We start from the raw sequence: 22,513 nt of genomic DNA, 5'->3' as shown, positions 1-22,513 counted from the left end.
GGATTGAAAACCAACGGAAGAAAAATTAAGAATGGAAGATCGAGAAGAAGTTATACTTGTTAAATTTCAAGTTAGGCCTGTTTGGTAAGGTCGTACTTGAAACTTAAATGCTTGACGAAGAAATTTAAGAATTAACCAAGGTAGAGAAAGAAGGTAAGTTAAATCCTAAGGTAATCGGACTTAAGTGATTATCGAAAAGTTGGTGAAGTTGCTTACAAGCTTGTGATGCCCTCAGAATTGGTTAAGGTGCAAAACATATTTTATGATTCGATGCGTTGTCACTAGGTGGCAGATTCGTCACATGAGATTCTGGTGTAACTATTGAGAATTAAATTGGATTCGACTTGATAAGGAATCAAGGACGACTTTGGATTGGAAAAAGAAGGTCCTGAGAATTAAGACAGAGTAAGTAGTAAAAGCTTTGTGAAGGAAATCATTCAGTAGAAAAGTATGTGGGAGAAAGAGAATCGGATGAGAAAGATTTACCCGAAGCTATTGTTGGAGTATGGTTGATTTAGTTGGTTGCTGGAATTTCGGGGACGAAATTCTATAAGGAGGGAAGATTGTCACAGCCCGTCCCGGAATTTTAATTCCGAGGACATGAAAAGACGAAAATGCCCTTAAACGGGACTAAGGGGCGAAAATTTAACAATTTGGATTGAGTTGGACACGTGGGATCCCCACACCCCTCAATCCTCTCCCTATTTTCTGCATACTGTCTCTCTCTCCTCCCTCACGAATCTCTCTCTCTCTGTCACTCTTCTTCTCCGTTCGAACAAACCAACCACAAAACAACCTTAAACTTCCACCAACGACGGAGTTAAGACCACCATCGAACTCCTGGAGACTCCACGATCACGTAGACACCAATTTCAGGTAAGTTTTACTTCGGAAAACCTAGATTCTAAACTCCCCGTGAAAGTGCACTGTTCATGATCTTCGAATTGACTTTGTTTTAGGACAATCCAAGCTCACAGTGAGCTTAGTGAGGTTCCAAGGAAGCTCGGAGTGCTTCGTTGGAAGTTTTTGGACGTAAGAACACGGAGATCGATAAGTTCAAAGTTTGGCCGGAGCTTTCGAGGCATTTTCCGGCGAATCCCCGGCGAGTTAGGCGTCGAGGTAGGTATCAATCTCTTCGTCTCGTCAAGTACTACAACTTTCCTTTTTGTTTCACTCAATTTCGTTGAGTATTGAAGAAGTTATACTCATTTGAAAAATACCCAGTTTTCGGCGACCTCTGAGGCTTTCGAGGCAGTTTCCGGCCAAACTACGGCGAATTAGGTGTTGGGAAAGGTACCATTCTCTTTGTCTCTTCAAGGGCTACAACTTTCGTTTTTGAATCACTTGATTTCGTTGAGAAATGACAAAGTTATGGCAATTTGAAAAACTGCCCAGAAAACGGCCGCCGGAAAAACCAGTCCGGCGACCCAAGGAAGAAGAAGGTGCTACAGTAAAAATAAAAAATAAAAATAAAATTATTTTAAAAATATGTCGACGTCCGTGACGTCGAGTAGATCGCTGTGGTATATTCATATACCTAAATTGAACACCGTATGAGAAAGTTATTGAAGATTGTTGGTTAGGTGTTCAAATAACGTTTTATAGTTTTCACATTTAGGTGAAAATGTGAATTGATGATCCGACCGTTGGATCGTCACCAAACTTTGATACGTTGTAATACGTAATATTTGAGGATTATTGGAACTTACGGATTGGGAATCCGAGTTACGGATCTTCCGGAATTGGAATTGTAAGTCCATAATATAAAATGTTAAACGTCACTTAGTTTTGGAAATTGACGGAGATCCGACCGTTGGATGGTAATGAAATTTTAGGATGTTGTCCTAGAGGTATAATGTGGACCTCTGGAAGTTATGGATTTAAAATCTGAGGGGTGGATCTTCCGGATCAATCTACGTAGTGACGTATTTTATATAAGTTATATATTCTATCGATATGAATTCTGAGGTTGGAATTGATTATTGTTTTAGGCGCCGATCGTCATGACGCCTTGGCGTATTGTGCTAGGGAGTTGTAGGGCGAACTCCAGGTGAGTGGGCAGTTTTGTTTTCCGTATATATATATATACTTAACGTTTTCCCAGAAATTGAAAATGCATGAAATTATGTTTAAAATGAAATGCATATGAATTATGTGGAAAAACGGGAAGTGAAATACCATGCATAGAATTGATATGAAAAGTATATAGAAATGTGAGTTGAAATGCCATGCATGAATTAATATATGATGCATATGTATGAATTGGTGCGGTGGACGCACAGGTAAGAATTGATTTATGATGCATATGTATGAAATGGTGCGGTGGACGCACAGATGAGTATTTAATTACTGTTATGATGATGATGATATATATTGAGCTCAAATCCTGCACGATGGTTTAGTGCTTATAGTATTCACCGCATCGCACGCTCGCCTTGGATCCAAGTAGATGCTAGTCGTACAGTCCACGCGGAGTGGGTACGACAGACCAGTCGCGAGAGTGTTAGTGAGATTCCGACTGGTGGGTGACCTTAGATTATGTGCACAGATGATTTATGAGAAGCACTAGAGCGTAACTTGTGTGCAGAAGGCCGGACGGGTCACAGAGGTGACTCCGGTAGAGTGATAATGATAGATTTTGAGCTCTAGGTTCAACCGTATAGGGCTATTAGAGGGCCTACGGTTGATTACTTTCTTGCACCTGATATGATTATGTTGATGCATTCATACCTTATTACTGTTGAGATGATGTGGCATGGCATAATTAATATGAGAAATGTTGAGATGACATGGCATGGCATGATTGATAAAGAGATAATGTTGAGATAGTAAAAAATGAAGTTTTGAGAATATATATGTATATTTATATTTTACATTTCTGGGAAAGTATACAGGTTTTACGGAGAGGGGTTACAACGTTTTGAGAAATGTTTGGATTTGGAAAAGAATTGTTTTACTGACCCACTCAATTTTGGTTTTGCGCCCCTCCAGGTTCAGGAATCACAAAGGTGTGGTGACTACGAGGAATTCGACGGTGTTCTGACAGATTGGACAAAATTAGGACTCACCTTCGGGTGTATCAATTTAAATTGTATCTTAAAGCTTCCGTACTGTGCAAATGGTTACGTCACTCTCACGTGACGGCCAGCATGCCCTCCTTCGGGACGGGGTGTGTCACATGGGCACCATCAACTTTCACTCATCCTTCCATTTTTTTTATTCTTTTCTCTCTTCCCTGCTTTATTTGATATATTATATTGGGCTGCTTTTGGATTTTTTTGGTTGAGGGGCAATTTTGTCCTAATATTTTTGTCGAAGTCATGACACCAAAACTGGCCTCCAGCTTTATATATAACTAGCCTTCATGCACGTGCTCACGCACATGCAGAAGGCATTTTTTGAATCACGGCGTTCTATACATGACTTACACGTTTTAAATGTATTTATATGCGTAAATTGACAAAAGGAAAGTCAAATATTTGAAGTAAATGAATAATCTTATATCATGCTAGAAGAAACCTCTGATAAACCAATTAAAGCAGCTGAATTCACATAATAAAATCAGTCTCTATAGAAATTACATTAAGAATAGAGAAAATAATATTTAATAAACAATTGATTGAATCACATTATTGCTAGCCCATTGTGAGGCTAAGCACACCCCCTCCCTTTTAGTGTAGATAATATCGTTTATTTAAAAAAAAATCATTTGACAACTAATTTAATCACATTATTATCCGCGTGCGAAAGACCTTTTTTATAACCGGCATTACACGTCTCTTAAGATGTTTTGAACGTGTTTAAAAATAGAGAAAATAATATTTAATAAATAACTGATTGAATCACATTATTACTAGTCTATTGTGAGGCTAAGCCCACCCCCTCTTCCTTAGTGTAAATAATATATTTTGTTAAAAAAATAATCATTTGACAACTAATTTAATCACATTATTATTCACATGCGACATACCTTTTTTATAACCGGCATTACACGTCTCTTAAGATGTTTTGAACGTGTTTTAAAATAGAAAAATGAATCACATTATTGCTAGCCTATTGTGAGGTACTAATTAAAAAAAAACAGCACCAAAAAAAAAAACTAATTAAAATGACAAAGGCATTTTTTGAATCAGTGCGTGCTACGTGCGACTTACACGTTTTAAATGTATTTATATACGTAAATTGACAAAAGGAAAGTCAAATATTTGAAGTAAATGAATCATCTTAGATCATGCTAGACGAAACCACTCATAAACTAATTAAAGCAACTGAATTCACATAATAAAATCGGTCTCTGTAGAATTTACATTAAGAATGGAGAAAATAATATTTAATAAATAATTGATTGAATCAAATTATTGCTAGCCCATTATGAGGCTAAGCCCACCCCCTCCCCCCCTTAGTGTAGTTAATATCATTTGTTAAAAAAAAAACAATCATTTGACAACTAATTTAGTCACATTATTATTCGCGTGCAAAAGACTTTTTTTATAACCGGCATTACACGCCTCTTAAGATGTTTTGAATATATGTTTAAAAATAAAGAAAATAATATTTAATAAACAACTGATTGAATCATATTATTGCTAGTCTATTGTAAGGCTAAGCTCACCCCTCCCCCTTAGTGTAAATAATATCGTTTGTTAATAAATAAAAAACAATCATTTGACAACTAATTTAATGTAATTTAATTACATTATTATCCGCGTGCAAAATACTTTTTTTATAATCGGTATTACACGTCTCTTAAGATGTTTTGAACGTATTTAAAAATAGAGAAAATAATATTTAATAAACAGCTGATTAAATCACATTATTGCTAGCCCATTGTGAGGCTAAGCCCACCCCCTTCCCCTTAGTGTAAATAATATCGTTTGTAAAAAAAAATAATCATTTGACAACTAATTTAATCACATTTATCATCCGTGTGCGAATGACTTTTTTATAACCGACATTAAGATGTTTTGAACTTGTTTAAAAATAGAGAAATTGAATCACATTATTGCTAGCCTATGGTGAGGTACTAATTTAAAAAAACAAAAAAAAACCACAAAAAAATAATTAATAAACAAATATTGTTGAAATGATGAAAATGCCCCTGTTTTATTTGATACATTATTTTGGGATACCTTTGATATTTTTTATCTTGGGGGTATTTTTGTCCAAATTTTTATTGAAACTTGATAACACCAAAATCACTATTCACCTTTGTCATTGACTTTATATATAGAATCGATAAGATTGCAAATTTTCAATAACTGGTCTAGTTGCACTTCTCTTCCAAATATTGAGATCCTGACATCCTGGCATAATTTTATTAGTCCAGGTGTCTTTAATGGTATTGGTTAGTCACTGAGTTGAGAATGGGTTTAAAAGTCAAGAGTCTTGTTTATTTGTGTTAAGTGAAAAAAATTGATCCGTCCTCACTCACGAATACCGAACCCATCTAATACCATCTTTTAAGAGAAAATGAAATCATTGAAATATTACAGGGGTAGAAAGATATTGAGTTCTAGTATGATGGTATGAGTTCAAACTCTATCGATGGTTAATTTAACTAAATATATCATTTGATCCAAAAAATAAAAATAAAAATCATTGACATATCCTAATTGTGTAGATAAATGTGAGATGTGAGTGTCGGTGATATGTAATGCTTGCATATAAAAATCGAATTCAAGACCTTTAACTTAAAATTAAGTATGAATATCAATAGACCTAATCCGTAATGTTATGCATGTTCAAATTCAATCTAGTAGGAAGCCACTTAGTACTATGGTTTAGTAGTATTCTTATTCACTCGATTCTCACCAAAAGAGAATTTAAACCGCATTAGTATGGCTAGCCTAGTGTAAGGCTTAACCCATTCACCCACCCTCCTAGTGTAGATAATATCGTTTGTTCAAAAAAAAAAATTGTAAAACAATGCACCTAAACCTAAATGCCTATTTTGATCAATGTTTTGTGCATTTAAATTCCAGGGTGCAATCACTTAGTACTAGGATCTAGTAATATTCTTCTTCACTTATAAGTGAGAGGTATTAGGTTCGATTCTCGCCAAAGAAGAATTTGGACCACATTGTAAGGTCAAGTCCACCTCTTCTCCATGGTGTAGAAAATACCGTTTGTTCAAAAAACTTAATGTAAATAATATCGTTTGTCAAAAAATAAAAAATAAAAATAAAAATCCAGGGTGTAGAACAATCTTGTACAATTGCAAAACCAAATTTGTGTGATGAGAACTAGTAAGTGTTAATTATATATACACACAGATATATATACATGCGCAAGGCTCTAACCAAAAATGGGATTGAAGATTGAAGAGTTTCGAGTATATGCATTATACAACAATAACACAGTTTCATACAATTCAAATTGCATAGATGCAGATAATATTCAGAACTTGTAAACCACAAATCACAAAATTTGCACCAAATAATAAAAAGCAGGGCTTACTGCAACATCACACAAAGATAAACTTGAGACAAATCGAATAAAAACCTTAAGAAGACGAAGAAGATGATGAAGGTTGAAAAGCCTTCTGCTCAGCGCAGCTGAGCACATCATGAGGGCCAGCCTCTTCGCGGCCGACGCCGACTTTGTCAACGTAATACAGGTAATGGGAGATGATGTTGTTCATGGAGTCGACGTCACCTTGGCCACAGACTTGGTCCCCGTAGAGCACATTCATGGTGGTGCCAAAGCCAGGAACCCTTTTGGACAAAGTGTCGTTCTTGGTTGGCTTCCATTTGCCTACGAAGACGTCGTGGGCTGACGGGATTTTCTTCTTCACTGGTGTCATCCACCTCCAGATTGCAGCCTGGAAGGCTAGGGTTGCATTTTGTTCTATGTACTCTGGATGGTTTAGTAAGTCCACCTTTAAGGCTTCACCCGTTTCTCCATAGTTGTAGTTCCTAAGTTCAAAATCACCCAAAAGTAAATGAAAACTAAAACAAAAATTGAAACAAAATCATAAAGTAGAAAGTGATGCTGAATTGTTAAAATAGTCGTTTGACACCTTTCCATTCCAATTTTTCCGTAAGAGAGTTTGTGTGATGACTATTTTAGTATTTTGAAGTACAGTTCTGAATTTTAAAAATTAGAAAGTCAAGAATTGTTATTAACAATATACTTGAATCCCTTCCTCTAGAAATAGCATTCCTAACCTCTTGTCAATCAAGTTTACAATTACATGTATAGTAATTTTTCTTTGTGTTTTTTATGAATAATTTATGTACGTCTCAAACTATGATTTGCAAGAACGAGAACGAAGAATGACAGATTCTACGAAAGAAGCTAACTCATATCTTTGTTTAAACACTCCATAGTAGTTATCATACATTCCATATTCTTTTCATTAGAAAAGAACGTACGATGACTATTTTTTAGTGCTAATAACAGCTCAAAATTCTGGATATGAAAAAAAATCTGGGAATTAGGTGGATTGTTTATACCAATAGAGTGGCAAGGCACCACGGCCATGGTATGAAGCTCCAGGAGAGCAGGGATAAGTGTATTTGTAGTAGTCATCACAGTATAACTGGCTAGGGCTCATTTCCTTGTTGTAGCATAGACCCCAAGCCGTTGGTCCTCCTGTAGCAACCCCATAGCCACCTGAAAATTGAAACAAATTATTATCACTTCATCTTTGTTTCGTTACATATAAGACTGCATAAAATCCTTGTAAATCTAAGCTTCAAAAGCACTTCAAGGAAAAGCATTTTGGAGTCATAAACTCCAGCAACAACACTCAACATTCCTAGATTTGTATAGTTTTTATCCTGCGTTGTGAGAAGCTAATTAGGATCAAATTAAGGTGTCAATTCCGTTGTATAGAACCCCAAATTCCAAATTATTCAACTCTTCCTAATTGCAATTGTGGGGATTTTAAACTAAAATAATTTTACGTAACCCTAATAAAATCCATTTCAAAGCAAGTACTAGTTGAATACTTGAATGATGAGAAAAGATTGTTTGGCACTGCACACCAATCTACAATACCTGAGATTGTTGATATTTGGCCAATATATTAACGTTATCATCTTTTATCGACAATGTACAAAATACTGTAGATTGGTACTCGGTACCAAATACAGTAGATTGTTGATATTCGATATCAAGTATTATAAATTAGTACTCGATCCGCATATAGTATATTGGAATTTGGTACCAGATCATGTAGATTGGTGCCTGATGCCCTCCTTTAGTGGTATAGAGAAAAAGAGATCCTAAAGAAATTCCAACCAAATCAACCCAAAAAAACCCTAGAAAGAAATTTTTTATAACTCACATGAAGTTTTACTGCCAACATGGCCAAGAAAAGCAGTAACTTCCTTCATCCCCTGGAGCTTGCCACCTGTGGTACCAAATCCATGAGGCTGGTACTCAGCGGCCGCTGTGATGAAAGAGTGGTAGTCCCAGAACCCTACGGCGTGCGCCACGGGCGAGTTACGCTTGGAAAAAAGGTCCTCAAATTGGTAAGCTTGGAAGTAGTCAGAAATTGTCTGGTTACAGCAATAAACAGACCATCCCTTACACTCCCACCCTTTGTCACACACCTTCTTGCCCTTCACTATCTTCACCAACGGCTTCACCGCTGACTCCTCTTGACCATTCACAACGTCGACCGCTAGCAGTGTTGCAGCTGCCATTGAGAAAAGCAGAAGCCATTTTTTCTCCATTTTTTTTGCTTTGGTTAATTTTGTGTGGTGGGATGATGAAGGGGGAAATGGAATGAGATTTTATACATGGAATTCAGAATATTAATGGTTGGGGGGAGTGAAGAGGAAAGAAAATGAGTGTGCAACAAATAAGGTTAGAAGGAGACTGTCAATGTGTAACGCTCACCCACCACCTTCTGTTTTTGCTTCAAATTAATTTCTTCTTTTGAGTGCAAGGGAAGCAAAAAGCAGTGAGCATTCGATCAGCTTTTGCTCGCCACTTATGATCCAGATGGGCTTTTGCTGTGTTTTCAGGAGTAAAGGTTTGGAACTTAGTTGGGCTTTTATTGAGTTGGCTGGCTCTTCTCTTGGCGTAGTCCACTTTGGACCTTAAAATTGGAAATTTGCTGGTTGGATCTTTGTGGCCCAAAATCTGAAAAAAATAAATAGAAAAATAAATTCGGAGTATGTCAAATCACTTTACTTATATGTTTAATCAATTAAGAGGTGATATTATCATTAGTAGTACAGTCTAATTGTAATTTTTTTTTATTTGTAACTATAATTGAGTGTCTTAGATCCAACTCATATGAATGATACATTTGAATTTGATACTTAATGTGACTAGTTCATTGGGAGACTTAACTTAAATCTTCCTCCCTAAAATTGTTGTATAGAAAAAAGAGGTGGGATTTATGTAGCGATTTCTTAAAATATGATTTGATAGGTCGATTGTATGATATCGAATGCGAGTCTGTTGTCCTTAAGTTGTGTCTCTTTCCTTGTCTCTTTATTAAAATTTTAACATGTATCCTTAAACTTGATAGATATTGACGCTGTTAAAATACCATAGCCTATATTAAGCATAATGAAACAAAGAATAATCCCGTAATGTTCTCTCGCCTTCTAAAACCACCGAGCAATCTCCTCCTCCTTATCCTCCCAATTCACCGCCGATGGTACGCCACCTCCTCCTCCTCCGTACCACCAAAAAGAAACCTCTTAATTGTAATTGCTCAAAATTAAGAACTTGAGTTTATTGGGTCATGCAAGTTAGGTTTTGCAGACATACTTCTAAGAAAATTAAAACAATTTTTAAGGAGATCAAAAATGTGAAAAGACTTCCCGTGGTTAATTATATCATGACGGGACCCCAAACATAGAGAGAGAAAGAAAGAGAGAGAGAGAGAGAGAGAGAGAGTGGTCGGTTAAAGTAATGGGTTAAATAAACATGAAAATTTTAGGGAATTATTATTTTATTCGTTAAGCTTTAAGATATAACTTAACATCGTTAATTTTTTGTTAAATAGTAAAACATGTGCCGAAATTTTAACAAGAACTAGCCTTTCTGCACGCGCTTATGCGCGTGTGAAAGGTTTTTTTTTACATCACGACACGCTACGCGCGGCATCTAGAGTCATTTTTTCTTTTTACATTCACTCATGCATAAAGACATTGTTATAATTACAATGTGCTAAGTGCAACGTACATTGTTTAATTATAAAATTTGGACTTGTCAAGAGACATTCTTTCATTTATTTTTTTATTTTTTTAGGCTAAAAAATTGTATTAACTTTTGCACCATTAGATTTAAATTAAGATATTGCAAGCCTCTAAAAGAGAGAAGCACATAAACGAAATTAAGCTAAACATGATGTTCACGATCGATCTCCCATATCACAAATGCCACAAAATTGAAACTTTATGTCCAAATGATAGCAAAAAAGTCACATATAAATACACCATTTAAATTATCATCAAACTGAGTAAATAAACTGCACAAAAAGACAACCTTAATACACAAAAATGTATATTAAGCATTTTAAGCATAACATAATAAAAATGTTAGCTAAAAAGGAGAAACCAATATCCACATACATGCAAACCAAGACATGTTTCTCCTCTTCCTTGCCTGTGCAAAGTATTACTCCATCATATCTTTTCTTCCCTGAAACCATCTCTATTCCAAGCATTCGTAAACCAAACTTTGTGATAATTCCAAGTTCTGAGTGGTAGCAATTTGAAACAAAGGGCAACACAATTAATGGAATTAGTGTCATTTTGTATCCAATACAATACCTTAATAAAATTAAACCATAAATTGTTAACATAGTAGTGCAACACAATTAGGGGTTTGTGAAATCACAAAAAAAATAAGATAAAAATACACATTAGTGTACCTTAAAAACTTGATAGCAATATCTTCGTCACTCAAGATTAATGAGTACATCCACCTTGCATTACATAAGTAATCAATATAAATTGGAAACCATCATATTAAAATGGACAGTGAAACTAAAATCCCTCCCCCCTCTTTAAATTCTGCAAAAATGAGTAACCATTATTTAACTAATAAATTAGTACGTATATAATAATGAAGTTAACAGAAATTTTCATACTACTTGCAATAAAACAAATGGAAGGGGGGCTGAAACCTTTCATAGTTGGATGGTGCAAAATATACATTTTCAGTATTTTTCCTGTCAAACGAACTTCAAAACTGATTATACCAATTAAATTTTTTCAAACGTTCACTTACCCAGAAACCAAAAATGAAAATTTTATTAAATTAATTAAAATAAACTCATTGGCAAAAGGAACATAAAAATGAAAATTTATACTAATTAATTTAAAGGGATACAAACTAAAAATACTGAGATTAAGATTGACAGGAGGAAATGATTGAGAATTGAGAATAAAAGATAAAGATTGAGAGTTGAGAAGTTGTACCGAGGAAGACTCTTTGTCAATTTATCTTTCTGTTTCATCCTCTCTCGCGCCCCTGCAATGAACGGATAAACAATTTGCTATAAAAAAATATATTTGTGTAATCAGATAATATGTAGTGAACCTGGTTGAGAAGAAATTGGGAATTTCGTAAGATGGAGACTCTGTGCACGTTTCTCTTTTCTGATTCTTGAATTTAAATGAGATTTGTGGAAGGATTTATCAAACAGCTTTTTGCTCAACGGGGGTGCAGTTTTCAGTTTCCACGTTCTAGTTGAGGGATTTATCAAATTTTTCCCAATAAAATAAAATTTTAAAATTTTTATACATTTATATGGGATAATAATGACACACCCCGTCCCGAAGGAGGGCATGCTGGCCGTCACGTGAGAGTGACGTAACCATTTGCACAGTACGGAAGCTTTAAGATACAATTTAAATTGATACACCCGAAGGTGAGTCCTAATTTTGTCCAATCTGTCAGAACACCGTCGAATTCCTCGTAGTCACCACACCTTTGTGATTCCTGAACCTGGAGGGGCGCAAAACCAAAATTGAGTGGGTCAGTAAAACAATTCTTTTCCAAATCCAAACATTTCTCAAAACGTTGTAACCCCTCTCCGTAAAACCTGTATACTTTCCCAGAAATGTAAAATATAAATATACATATATATTCTCAAAACTTCATTTTTACTATCTCAACATTATCTCTTTATCAATCATGCCATGCCATGTCATCTCAACATTTCTCATATTAATTATGCCATGCCACATCATCTCAACAGTAATAAGGTATGAATGCATCAACATAATCATATCAGGTGCAAGAAAGTAATCAACCGTAGGCCCTCTAATAGCCCTATACGGTTGAACCTAGAGCTCAAAATCTATCATTATCACTCTACCGGAGTCACCTCTGTGACCCGTCCGGCCTTCTGCACACAAGTTACGCTCTAGTGCTTCTCATAAATCATCTGTGCACATAATCTAAGGTCACCCACCAGTCGGAATCTCACTAACACTCTCGCGACTGGTCTGTCGTACCCACTCCGCGTGGACTGTACGACTAGCATCTACTTGGATCCAAGGCGAGCGTGCGATGCGGTGAATACTATAAGCACTAAACCATGGTGCAGGATTTGAGCTCAATATATATCATCATCATCATAACAGTAATTAAATACTCATCTGTGCGTCCACCGCACCATTTCATACATATGCATCATAAATCAATTCTTACCTGTGCGTCCACCGCACCAATTCATACATATGCATCATATATTAATTCATGCATGGCATTTCAACTCACATTTCTATATACTTTTCATATCAATTCTATGCATGGTATTTCACTTCCCGTTTTTCCACATAACTCATATGCATTTCATTTTAAACATAATTTCATGCATTTTCAATTTCTGGGAAAACGTTAAGTATATATATATACGGAAAACAAAACTGCCCACTCACCTGGAGTTCGTCCAACAACTCCCTAGCACCACACATCAAGGCGTCACGACGATCGCCGCCTAGAATAGTAATCAAATCCAACCTCAGAATTCATATCGATAGAATATATAACTTATATAAAATACGTCACTACGTTGATCGATCCGGAAGATCTGCCACTCAGATTTTAAATCCATAACTTCCAGAGGTCCACATTATACCTCTAGGACAACATCCTAAAATTTCATTACCATCCAACGGTCGGATCTCCGTCAATTTCCAAAACTAAGTGACGGTTAACATTTTATATTATGGACTTACAATTCCAATTCCGGAAGATCCGTAACTCGGATTCCCAATCCGTAAGTTCCAATAATCCTCAAATATTACGTATTACAACGTATCAAAGTTTGGTGACGATCCAACGGTCGGATCATCAATTCACATTTTCACCTAAATGTGAAAACTATAAAACGTTATTTGAACACCTAACCAACAATCTTCAATAACTTTCTCATACGGTGTTCAATTTAGGTATATGAATATACCACAGTGATCTACTCGACGTCACGGACGTCGACATATTTTTAAAATAATTTTATTTTTATTTTTTATTTTTACTGTAGCACCTTCTTCTTCCTTGGGTCGCCGGACTGGTTTTTCCGGCGGCCGTTTTCTGGGCAGTTTTTCAAATTGCCATAACTTTGTCATTTCTCAACGAAATCAAGTGATTCAAAAACGAAAGTTGTAGCCCTTGAAGAGACAAAGAGAATGGTACCTTTCCCAACACCTAGTTCGCCGTAGTTTGGCCGGAAACTTCCTCGAAAGCCTCGGAGGTCGCCGGAAACTGGGTATTTTTCAAATGAGTATAACTTCTTCAATACTCAACGAAATTGAGTGAAACAAAAAGGAAAGTTGTAGTACTTGACGAGACGAAGAGATTGATACCTACCTCGACGCCTAACTCGCCGGGGATTCGCCGGAAAACGCCTCGAAAGCTCCGGCCAAACTTTGAGCTTGTCGATCTCCGTGTTCTTACGTCCAAAAACTTCCAACGAAGCACTCCGAGCTTCCTTGGGACCTCACTAAGCTCGCTGTGATCTTGTTTTAGCCTAAAACGTAGTCATTTAGAAGATCATGAACAGTGCTCTTCCACGGGGAGTTTAGAATCTAGGTTTTCCGAAGTAAAACTTACCTGAAATTGGTGTCTACGTGATCGTGGAAGTTCCAGGAGTCCAAATGTGGTCTTATCTTGGACGTTTGTTTATGTTTTAGGTGGTTTTGGGTGAGGTTGAGCGTCGGAGAGGAAGAGAGAGAACTGAGAGTGAGAGAGAGTCGTGAGGGAAGAGAGAGAGTGAACTGAGAGAGAGAGACAGGGTACGGGAAAGAGGGAGAGAATTGAGGGGTGTGGGATCCTACCCAATCCCCAACTACAAAATTCTAACCTAAATTTAAATCTAAGTCTCCACTCTACTTACCAAATTTTAAGAGCTTAGATATAACGAACGTAAAAATTATACCTTAGCCACGTATTAGGGGCATTTTCGTAATTTCACATCCTCGGAATTAAAAATTCCGGAACGGGCTGTGACAATCTTCCCTCCTTATAGAATTTCGTCCCCGAAATTCCACAACCAATCCAAACATCTACTCATACCAACCTCGGTAAATCTCTCTTATCCGATTCTCTTTCTCCCACGTAATTTTCTTCCACTGAATGATTTCCTTCACAAAACTTTTACCATTTACTCTATCTTAATTCTCAGGACCTTCTTTTTCCACTCCATATTATACTTTTCAATGGTGAACACTTCGAAAATATAAAACCATTTACCTTATATACTCGATTAGTGGCATATCCATCTCTTGATCTCTTTTGTCATTCCTGGTTACTTTTAGGTTAACTTAATCACATGAATACTTTGAGGAGACTCATCCATAGTCTCAGGGTCTACTAAAACTCATTTTTGATCGAATCTTTCTCTACCCAGAAACATTCCATTCACAAGTCATCAAAAACCGACTCACGTGACACATTTCATGGTCCTTATGGCGTTACTTCGGAAACTGCACAACCAACATACTTAAGAAACTTAGCAGTTCCGTAATCCAATTCTCTTTTCCATAAAACAAATAAGTAGTGTTGCACTGTCTGGGAAAGGTTGTTACTCAACACTGGAGTAAATGTACTAACTTGTTACTTAACAAGTATAACTTCTTCTCGATCTTCCATTCTTAATTTTTTTTTTTTTTTTTCGTTGGTTTTCAATCCACAAGATGATACTCTTGGCAAACGTGCCAGACATTAATCTTACTGTAGTCTTCTCACCAAGTGCTTCAGCTAGAACAAACTTTATGATCCCCCTGATCGTACAATCATGTTCATTAAGCAATACAATTCATTTTCGCTGCCTCATATCAAAATCCTTCCGAGTAATGGATATTGAAGACTTTTTGGATTCGTAAAAAAAAATCTTGCATTCCCACTAAAATATAATGTCTCCATAACTTCACAGCAAGAATGGTAATCGTGACTTCCAAATCACCAGTAGGGTAATTCATCTTATGAGATTCCATTTATCGTGAAACGTATGCAATCACCCTAACATTTGCATCAACATGCCTCCAATACCATTCAAGAAACATCACTAAAAATTTATGATTACCACTATTCTCTGGGAATACCAAAATACGTGCATGAGTGAGGAAATACTTCAGTTGTTGAATCCTTTGCTCACAATTTCCTTCCCACTCATACATAACCTCTTTTCTCAACCGTCTCGTCAATGACAAAGCAATGACTGAAAAATCTTTCACAACCATCCAAGATAGCCTGGTAAGCTAAGAAATTCCAAATCTCAATTACGACTCGTGGTTGTTCCAAATTCTCAATTTCTGCTATCTTTTAAGGATTCACTTGAATACCTTAAACAGATATAACAAATCTTAGAATGCCACTTGATTCATCTAACTTTAGCATTTGCTACTTAGCATACAACCAACGTTCTCTCAATCTTTGTAACATCAACTTAAAATATCTAACATGCTCTGCTCTAGGCTTAGAGTATACCAGCATATCTTCAATGAAAATGATATCAATCTATCAAGGCATTATTGGAATACTTCATCCATCAACTCATAAAACAGCATGAGTATCCACATAGCATCACCAAACTTCATAAAGACTATAACAAGTCCAGAAAACCATCTTATGATCAACGTCACTTATAATATTCAATTGGTAGTAACCAGATCTCAATTCAATCTTTGAATCTTCGCAATTACTTCTAAGCTGGTTAAATAAACATCAGTACATTACCATGGATAACGGTTCTCAATCGTTACCCGACTCCATTGTCTATAATCAATGAACAGTCTCAGGATCCATTTTCTTTCTCATCAACAAACTGGGGCTCCTCAAAAGTATTGTACTAGGTTGAATGAAACTTTTGTCAACCAATTCTTTCAACTGAATTTCCAATTCCCTTAACTCATCATGAACCAATTTCCAATATAAATTTATACCTGGCAACAAATCAATAATGAACCTCATATCTCTGCCTGAAGACAATCCAGGTATACTTTCAGGGAAGACATCAAGAAAAGTCTAACCCTTTCGACATTATTCACACTACTCCAAACAACATCATTTAACACTACATGAGCTAAGTATTTTTTTGACAGCCTTTCGAAAACAATCTCTTTGCTCTCACAGCATAAATAACGGCCTGACTCAATCCACTTTGCATACTTACAAAAGTAATCTCTGGTCATCCAGATCGATGGAAAGTAACTGGTTTCCCGTAACATTCCATCTAGTCACAACTATAAACAATCACTCTAATGGAATAAAATTAATTGACCCAATACATACTTTATTATTACTGAACATTCTAAGTAAGTACAACACTAACATAAAATAACCTACCGGTTTGCTTGCTTAACGAATCCACGAATGAGTTATTAATATTACGGTCTGCAGCCCGCAATACTGATAAATCATCGTTGTCTCGATAAGTAGGCAACCACTCACAAAGATATAACATTACTATTTTGTCACTCAATGCAAAATACATACACTCGTCTCAACTACATTTATTTACCATTCTCTAGGTAATATCATACATAATAAGAAATATATCAGCCGAAGTCAACTAGAATGACCAATACGGCTGATTCAACTCTTATCTCAATAATACGTCGGCCGGATCCACTCCGCGTGGTCGGTACGGCCGAGCCTCTAACTCACCAATTTCTCATGTGTCAATCGAATCCACTTCTCATGGTCTGTACAGCTGAACATATAACTCATCAAATCTCTCTGTACTCACGGTCAATCCGACCAAACTACTAAGTCCATAAACCTGCTGAATCGATACTACGATGTCATAGAAAACTGTTGGGTACAACTGATTTTAGGGACGATTCACAATTCTGTGTCCCCTCTGTTCACATAAACACATTCATTAATTCCACACTTCCCAAAGTGTTAATTTTTGTACCTGCTGCACAAGGTACATTTCCTTTACTCGAAACACCTTGTCTCAAATATCTGGGATTACCAGTATATCCATCACTTTTATTCTGACCAGCGACATTAAAAACTCAGCTGGAAGAATTAACTTTAGCTTCACTTCTTTCGAAGCTCTGAATCTTTCTATCTCCTTGATATGACGAATCATTAACTTTATCGTCTTCTTTTAATTCCCATTCATTTCTTATTCTTCTTTATTCTTGTTGATCATGTTCTCAGAGTCCTCAAGACTCAACAGCATCTCGTATATTCCTGGTAAGAAGTATAATGGATAGTGGTCACCCAAAATACCACTTCCCTTTTTGCCACCCAGCTTAAAACAACATAACACCTCCACCAATAACAACAATATCTGGATGGAACAAGGCAAGTCTGAAAACTTTCTATAATATCCCTCGATCATCACCTTCCTTGTCTCATATTTGTAAACTCTTGTTTACTACCATCGATAAATGCCGGAGGGATAAACTTTTCCTTAAACAAGTCCTTAAACAATTTTAAATCGGCTGTTCCTCCGGTGACAACAATTAATACTCCTGCTTCCATCAGGATACACGTTCATAACTCAAACCAGGTAGTCATCTCGACCCCTTGTCAGAAGGAAGATTCCTTTGACTTGCATAATCCGAAACATCTTTTCCAAATGGTTAAACCGTTACTTCGCTCCTTCAGGTTCATCATTTCATAAGGTGATTCAAATTCAACTCATAACCCGTCTTAAAATGTCTATTTTGATAATATACTGAATCACCATAATAATAGTTTCCCCCAAACCGCTAAATCAGGGAGACTAAATTCCTCTAACTACGTGGTTTGCTACGAGGCGGTGTAGTTCTGACAGAATTCACTATAAACTTCTCAAGATGTCCAAAATTGCAACCATGCTCTGATACCAACTGACACACCCCGTCCCGAAGGAGGGCATGCTGGCCGTCACGTGAGAGTGACGTAACCATTTGCACAGTACGGAAGCTTTAAGATACAATTTAAATTGATACACCCGAAGGTGAGTCCTAATTTTGTCCAATCTGTCAGAACACCGTCGAATTCCTCGTAGTCACCACACCTTTGTGATTCCTGAACCTGGAGGGGCGCAAAACCAAAATTGAGTGGGTCAGTAAAACAATTCTTTTCCAAATCCAAACATTTCTCAAAACGTTGTAACCCCTCTCCGTAAAACCTGTATACTTTCCCAGAAATGTAAAATATAAATATACATATATATTCTCAAAACTTCATTTTTACTATCTCAACATTATCTCTTTATCAATCATGCCATGCCATGTCATCTCAACATTTCTCATATTAATTATGCCATGCCACATCATCTCAACAGTAATAAGGTATGAATGCATCAACATAATCATATCAGGTGCAAGAAAGTAATCAACCGTAGGCCCTCTAATAGCCCTATACGGTTGAACCTAGAGCTCAAAATCTATCATTATCACTCTACCGGAGTCACCTCTGTGACCCGTCCGGCCTTCTGCACACAAGTTACGCTCTAGTGCTTCTCATAAATCATCTGTGCACATAATCTAAGGTCACCCACCAGTCGGAATCTCACTAACACTCTCGCGACTGGTCTGTCGTACCCACTCCGCGTGGACTGTACGACTAGCATCTACTTGGATCCAAGGCGAGCGTGCGATGCGGTGAATACTATAAGCACTAAACCATGGTGCAGGATTTGAGTTCAATATATATCATCATCATCATAACAGTAATTAAATACTCATCTGTGCGTCCACCGCACCATTTCATACATATGCATCATAAATCAATTCTTACCTGTGCGTCCACCGCACCAATTCATACATATGCATCATATATTAATTCATGCATGGCATTTCAACTCACATTTCTATATACTTTTCATATCAATTCTATGCATGGTATTTCACTTCCCGTTTTTCCACATAACTCATATGCATTTCATTTTAAACATAATTTCATGCATTTTCAATTTCTGGGAAAACGTTAAGTATATATATATACGGAAAACAAAACTGCCCACTCACCTGGAGTTCGTCCAACAACTCCCTAGCACCACACATCAAGGCGTCACGACGATCGCCGCCTAGAATAGTAATCAAATCCAACCTCAGAATTCATATCGATAGAATATATAACTTATATAAAATACGTCACTACGTTGATCGATCCGGAAGATCTGCCACTCAGATTTTAAATCCATAACTTCCAGAGGTCCACATTATACCTCTAGGACAACATCCTAAAATTTCATTACCATCCAACGGTCGGATCTCCGTCAATTTCCAAAACTAAGTGACGGTTAACATTTTATATTATGGACTTACAATTCCAATTCCGGAAGATCCGTAACTCGGATTCCCAATCCGTAAGTTCCAATAATCCTCAAATATTACGTATTACAACGTATCAAAGTTTGGTGACGATCCAACGGTCGGATCATCAATTCACATTTTCACCTAAATGTGAAAACTATAAAACGTTATTTGAACACCTAACCAACAATCTTCAATAACTTTCTCATACGGTGTTCAATTTAGGTATATGAATATACCACAGTGATCTACTCGACGTCACGGACGTCGACATATTTTTAAAATAATTTTATTTTTATTTTTTATTTTTACTGTAGCACCTTCTTCTTCCTTGGGTCGCCGGACTGGTTTTTCCGGCGGCCGTTTTCTGGGCAGTTTTTCAAATTGCCATAACTTTGTCATTTCTCAACGAAATCAAGTGATTCAAAAACGAAAGTTGTAGCCCTTGAAGAGACAAAGAGAATGGTACCTTTCCCAACACCTAGTTCGCCGTAGTTTGGCCGGAAACTTCCTCGAAAGCCTCGGAGGTCGCCGGAAACTGGGTATTTTTCAAATGAGTATAACTTCTTCAATACTCAACGAAATTGAGTGAAACAAAAAGGAAAGTTGTAGTACTTGACGAGACGAAGAGATTGATACCTACCTCGACGCCTAACTCGCCGGGGATTCGCCGGAAAACGCCTCGAAAGCTCCGGCCAAACTTTGAGCTTGTCGATCTCCGTGTTCTTACGTCCAAAAACTTCCAACGAAGCACTCCGAGCTTCCTTGGGACCTCACTAAGCTCGCTGTGATCTTGTTTTAGCCTAAAACGTAGTCATTTAGAAGATCATGAACAGTGCTCTTCCACGGGGAGTTTAGAATCTAGGTTTTCCGAAGTAAAACTTACCTGAAATTGGTGTCTACGTGATCGTGGAAGTTCCAGGAGTCCAAATGTGGTCTTATCTTGGACGTTTGTTTATGTTTTAGGTGGTTTTGGGTGAGGTTGAGCGTCGGAGAGGAAGAGAGAGAACTGAGAGTGAGAGAGAGTCGTGAGGGAAGAGAGAGAGTGAACTGAGAGAGAGAGACAGGGTACGGGAAAGAGGGAGAGAATTGAGGGGTGTGGGATCCTACCCAATCCCCAACTACAAAATTCTAACCTAAATTTAAATCTAAGTCTCCACTCTACTTACCAAATTTTAAGAGCTTAGATATAACGAACGTAAAAATTATACCTTAGCCACGTATTAGGGGCATTTTCGTAATTTCACATCCTCGGAATTAAAAATTCCGGAACGGGCTGTGACAATAATCTCTCTCCTAAAATGGAGGAGGAGTGGGGTTATTGCCCCCTTTTCTAGTGATATTTAATACACGTCTTCCCTTTTTTTATTTTTTTTTTATTTTTTGCTTCTAATAAAATGAATTTTAGATTTATTTTTTTTACAAAATTGCCCCTGTGTGTTTTCATGTATCAAATTTGGTCAGTTCTATTTTTTTTTTTGTTTAAGGGGCTTTTCAGTCCAATTTTTTTTGGTGAAGCCTTGAGACACCAAAGTATGCTTCTGGCTTTCTAATATTAGAGATATACGAAAGAGACAGCCACTTAGAGACAGCAGACCTGCAGCCTTGTCCATATATGTTAAAGGATTATTTTGATATTGGTCCAAAGTAACTAAAAATTGAACTTATTTCAAAAATTAAAAGTCATTAAAAATTGAACATACTTTAAAAGTAGGCCTATAAAATTGGACTTATTTCAAATTTTCCATATGTTAAATGATTCCATCATTAAGGAGGGCGTTTTGGAAATACATAAAAAAAAAAAAATATATATATATATATATATATATATATAATTAAAAAAAGAGCCACTCAGTCCTCTTAATTACTTTGTTTTGCCTACAAAGAAATAGTATTTTAACTAGTTGATCCAATAAGCTTTCTTGATTTGCAGCCATCATTCTCAATTTGGAGTGCATTGTTCTCATCACTCTTAAAGCAAAAGTGGTGGGACTCGAATCAATGTTTAATAGCAAACAATGTGTTATTTACTTGAGTACTTAGATCTGTTTAGTGGGTGATTAAGATTAGACATGATTGAAATTGAGCTCGATTCAGTCTTATAAAGTTTCACGGAACTTGCAAAACACATTTTATTATTATTATTATTGATTAATGCATATGTAGCTGAAGCCATTTGAATTGTGATACACATTTGACAAAGACTCGATGAACCTAGCACGAACCCTACCATCGTTCATGCACATATATTAACGTCGGTAGGGAAGTGGGGACTTCGAAAATTGCATCACTGCAATCTCCACCTTTATAACGTGTGAAAATCGTGATCGAGTCGAAAGTACATGAGAAAACACAATTTGTGTCCTCACTCTTCTGTCTACACAGCGGCCTCATTCGAAATTTAGCATAACATCCAGGTCCGCACAGGCCGACAATAAAATCTCCAAATAAGATTGCATATAGATGAAGAAAAAAGTCCAGCATTGATCCCCGCGTGATGTTTTTTGAGCAATTGATGCAAAAACCCCAACACGCGAGAGACACTCTCGTGTCATTAAATGATAAATGCATTTTTTTCACTCGTGAATTGTGATGCATTTATTAGATAATGATGCCACTAAAACATATTAGTTGTGCGAGAGTATTTTACCTAACACTTGATAATGCGATTATCCCTTTGATCTACTCATCCAAAAATAAGATGAATTTTAACTAATGTTAACGTACAGACCTCAAGTGCATCCACAGTCAGAATTTTACGTAAATTATTACAAATAACATATTTGGGAGCCAATATATTAATATCACTAACAATAAAAAAATATTATAAAATA

At 36.6% G+C, this 22,513-nt stretch overlaps 2 protein-coding genes and 2 long non-coding RNA genes across 4 annotated transcripts; 1 reads left to right on the top strand and 3 right to left on the bottom strand.

The window, feature by feature from the left end:
- The first annotated feature begins 31 nt into the window (after positions 1-31).
- LOC139190788 (uncharacterized) lies at positions 32-3,403 on the top strand. Its single transcript, XM_070811266.1, has 5 exons — positions 32-84; positions 664-876; positions 960-1,119; positions 1,992-2,050; positions 2,992-3,403. Exons 1-5 carry the CDS (start codon positions 32-34, stop codon positions 3,041-3,043), a joined length of 537 nt encoding a protein of 178 aa, XP_070667367.1. The 3' UTR covers positions 3,044-3,403.
- Positions 3,404-6,310: 2,907 nt separating this feature from the next.
- LOC103403561 (chitinase-like protein 2) lies at positions 6,311-8,867 on the bottom strand. The gene is made up of 3 exons (XM_008342402.4): positions 8,291-8,867; positions 7,455-7,614; positions 6,311-6,914 (listed from the first exon to the last, which is right to left on the bottom strand). The coding sequence occupies exons 1-3, from the start codon at positions 8,679-8,681 to the stop codon at positions 6,503-6,505; spliced, it is 963 nt and encodes a 320-aa protein (XP_008340624.3). The 5' UTR covers positions 8,682-8,867; the 3' UTR covers positions 6,311-6,502.
- Positions 8,868-10,387: 1,520 nt separating this feature from the next.
- On the bottom strand, positions 10,388-14,235 carry LOC114821641 (uncharacterized). Its single transcript, XR_011574923.1, has 8 exons — positions 14,032-14,235; positions 13,789-13,948; positions 13,615-13,683; positions 12,858-12,916; positions 11,512-11,919; positions 11,391-11,442; positions 10,841-10,894; positions 10,388-10,665 (listed from the first exon to the last, which is right to left on the bottom strand). It is a non-coding gene; the product is annotated as an uncharacterized lncRNA (long non-coding RNA).
- Positions 14,236-18,387: 4,152 nt separating this feature from the next.
- LOC139190606 (uncharacterized) lies at positions 18,388-20,769 on the bottom strand. Its single transcript, XR_011574924.1, has 5 exons — positions 20,566-20,769; positions 20,323-20,482; positions 20,149-20,217; positions 19,392-19,450; positions 18,388-18,453 (listed from the first exon to the last, which is right to left on the bottom strand). It is a non-coding gene; the product is annotated as an uncharacterized lncRNA (long non-coding RNA).
- Positions 20,770-22,513: the final 1,744 nt, after the last annotated feature.

This window comes from Malus domestica, chromosome 13 (assembly GCF_042453785.1).
Source record: "Malus domestica chromosome 13, GDT2T_hap1".
Classification (NCBI taxonomy): domain Eukaryota; kingdom Viridiplantae; phylum Streptophyta; class Magnoliopsida; order Rosales; family Rosaceae; genus Malus; species Malus domestica.
This window is presented reverse-complemented; position numbering and strand designations above follow the sequence as displayed.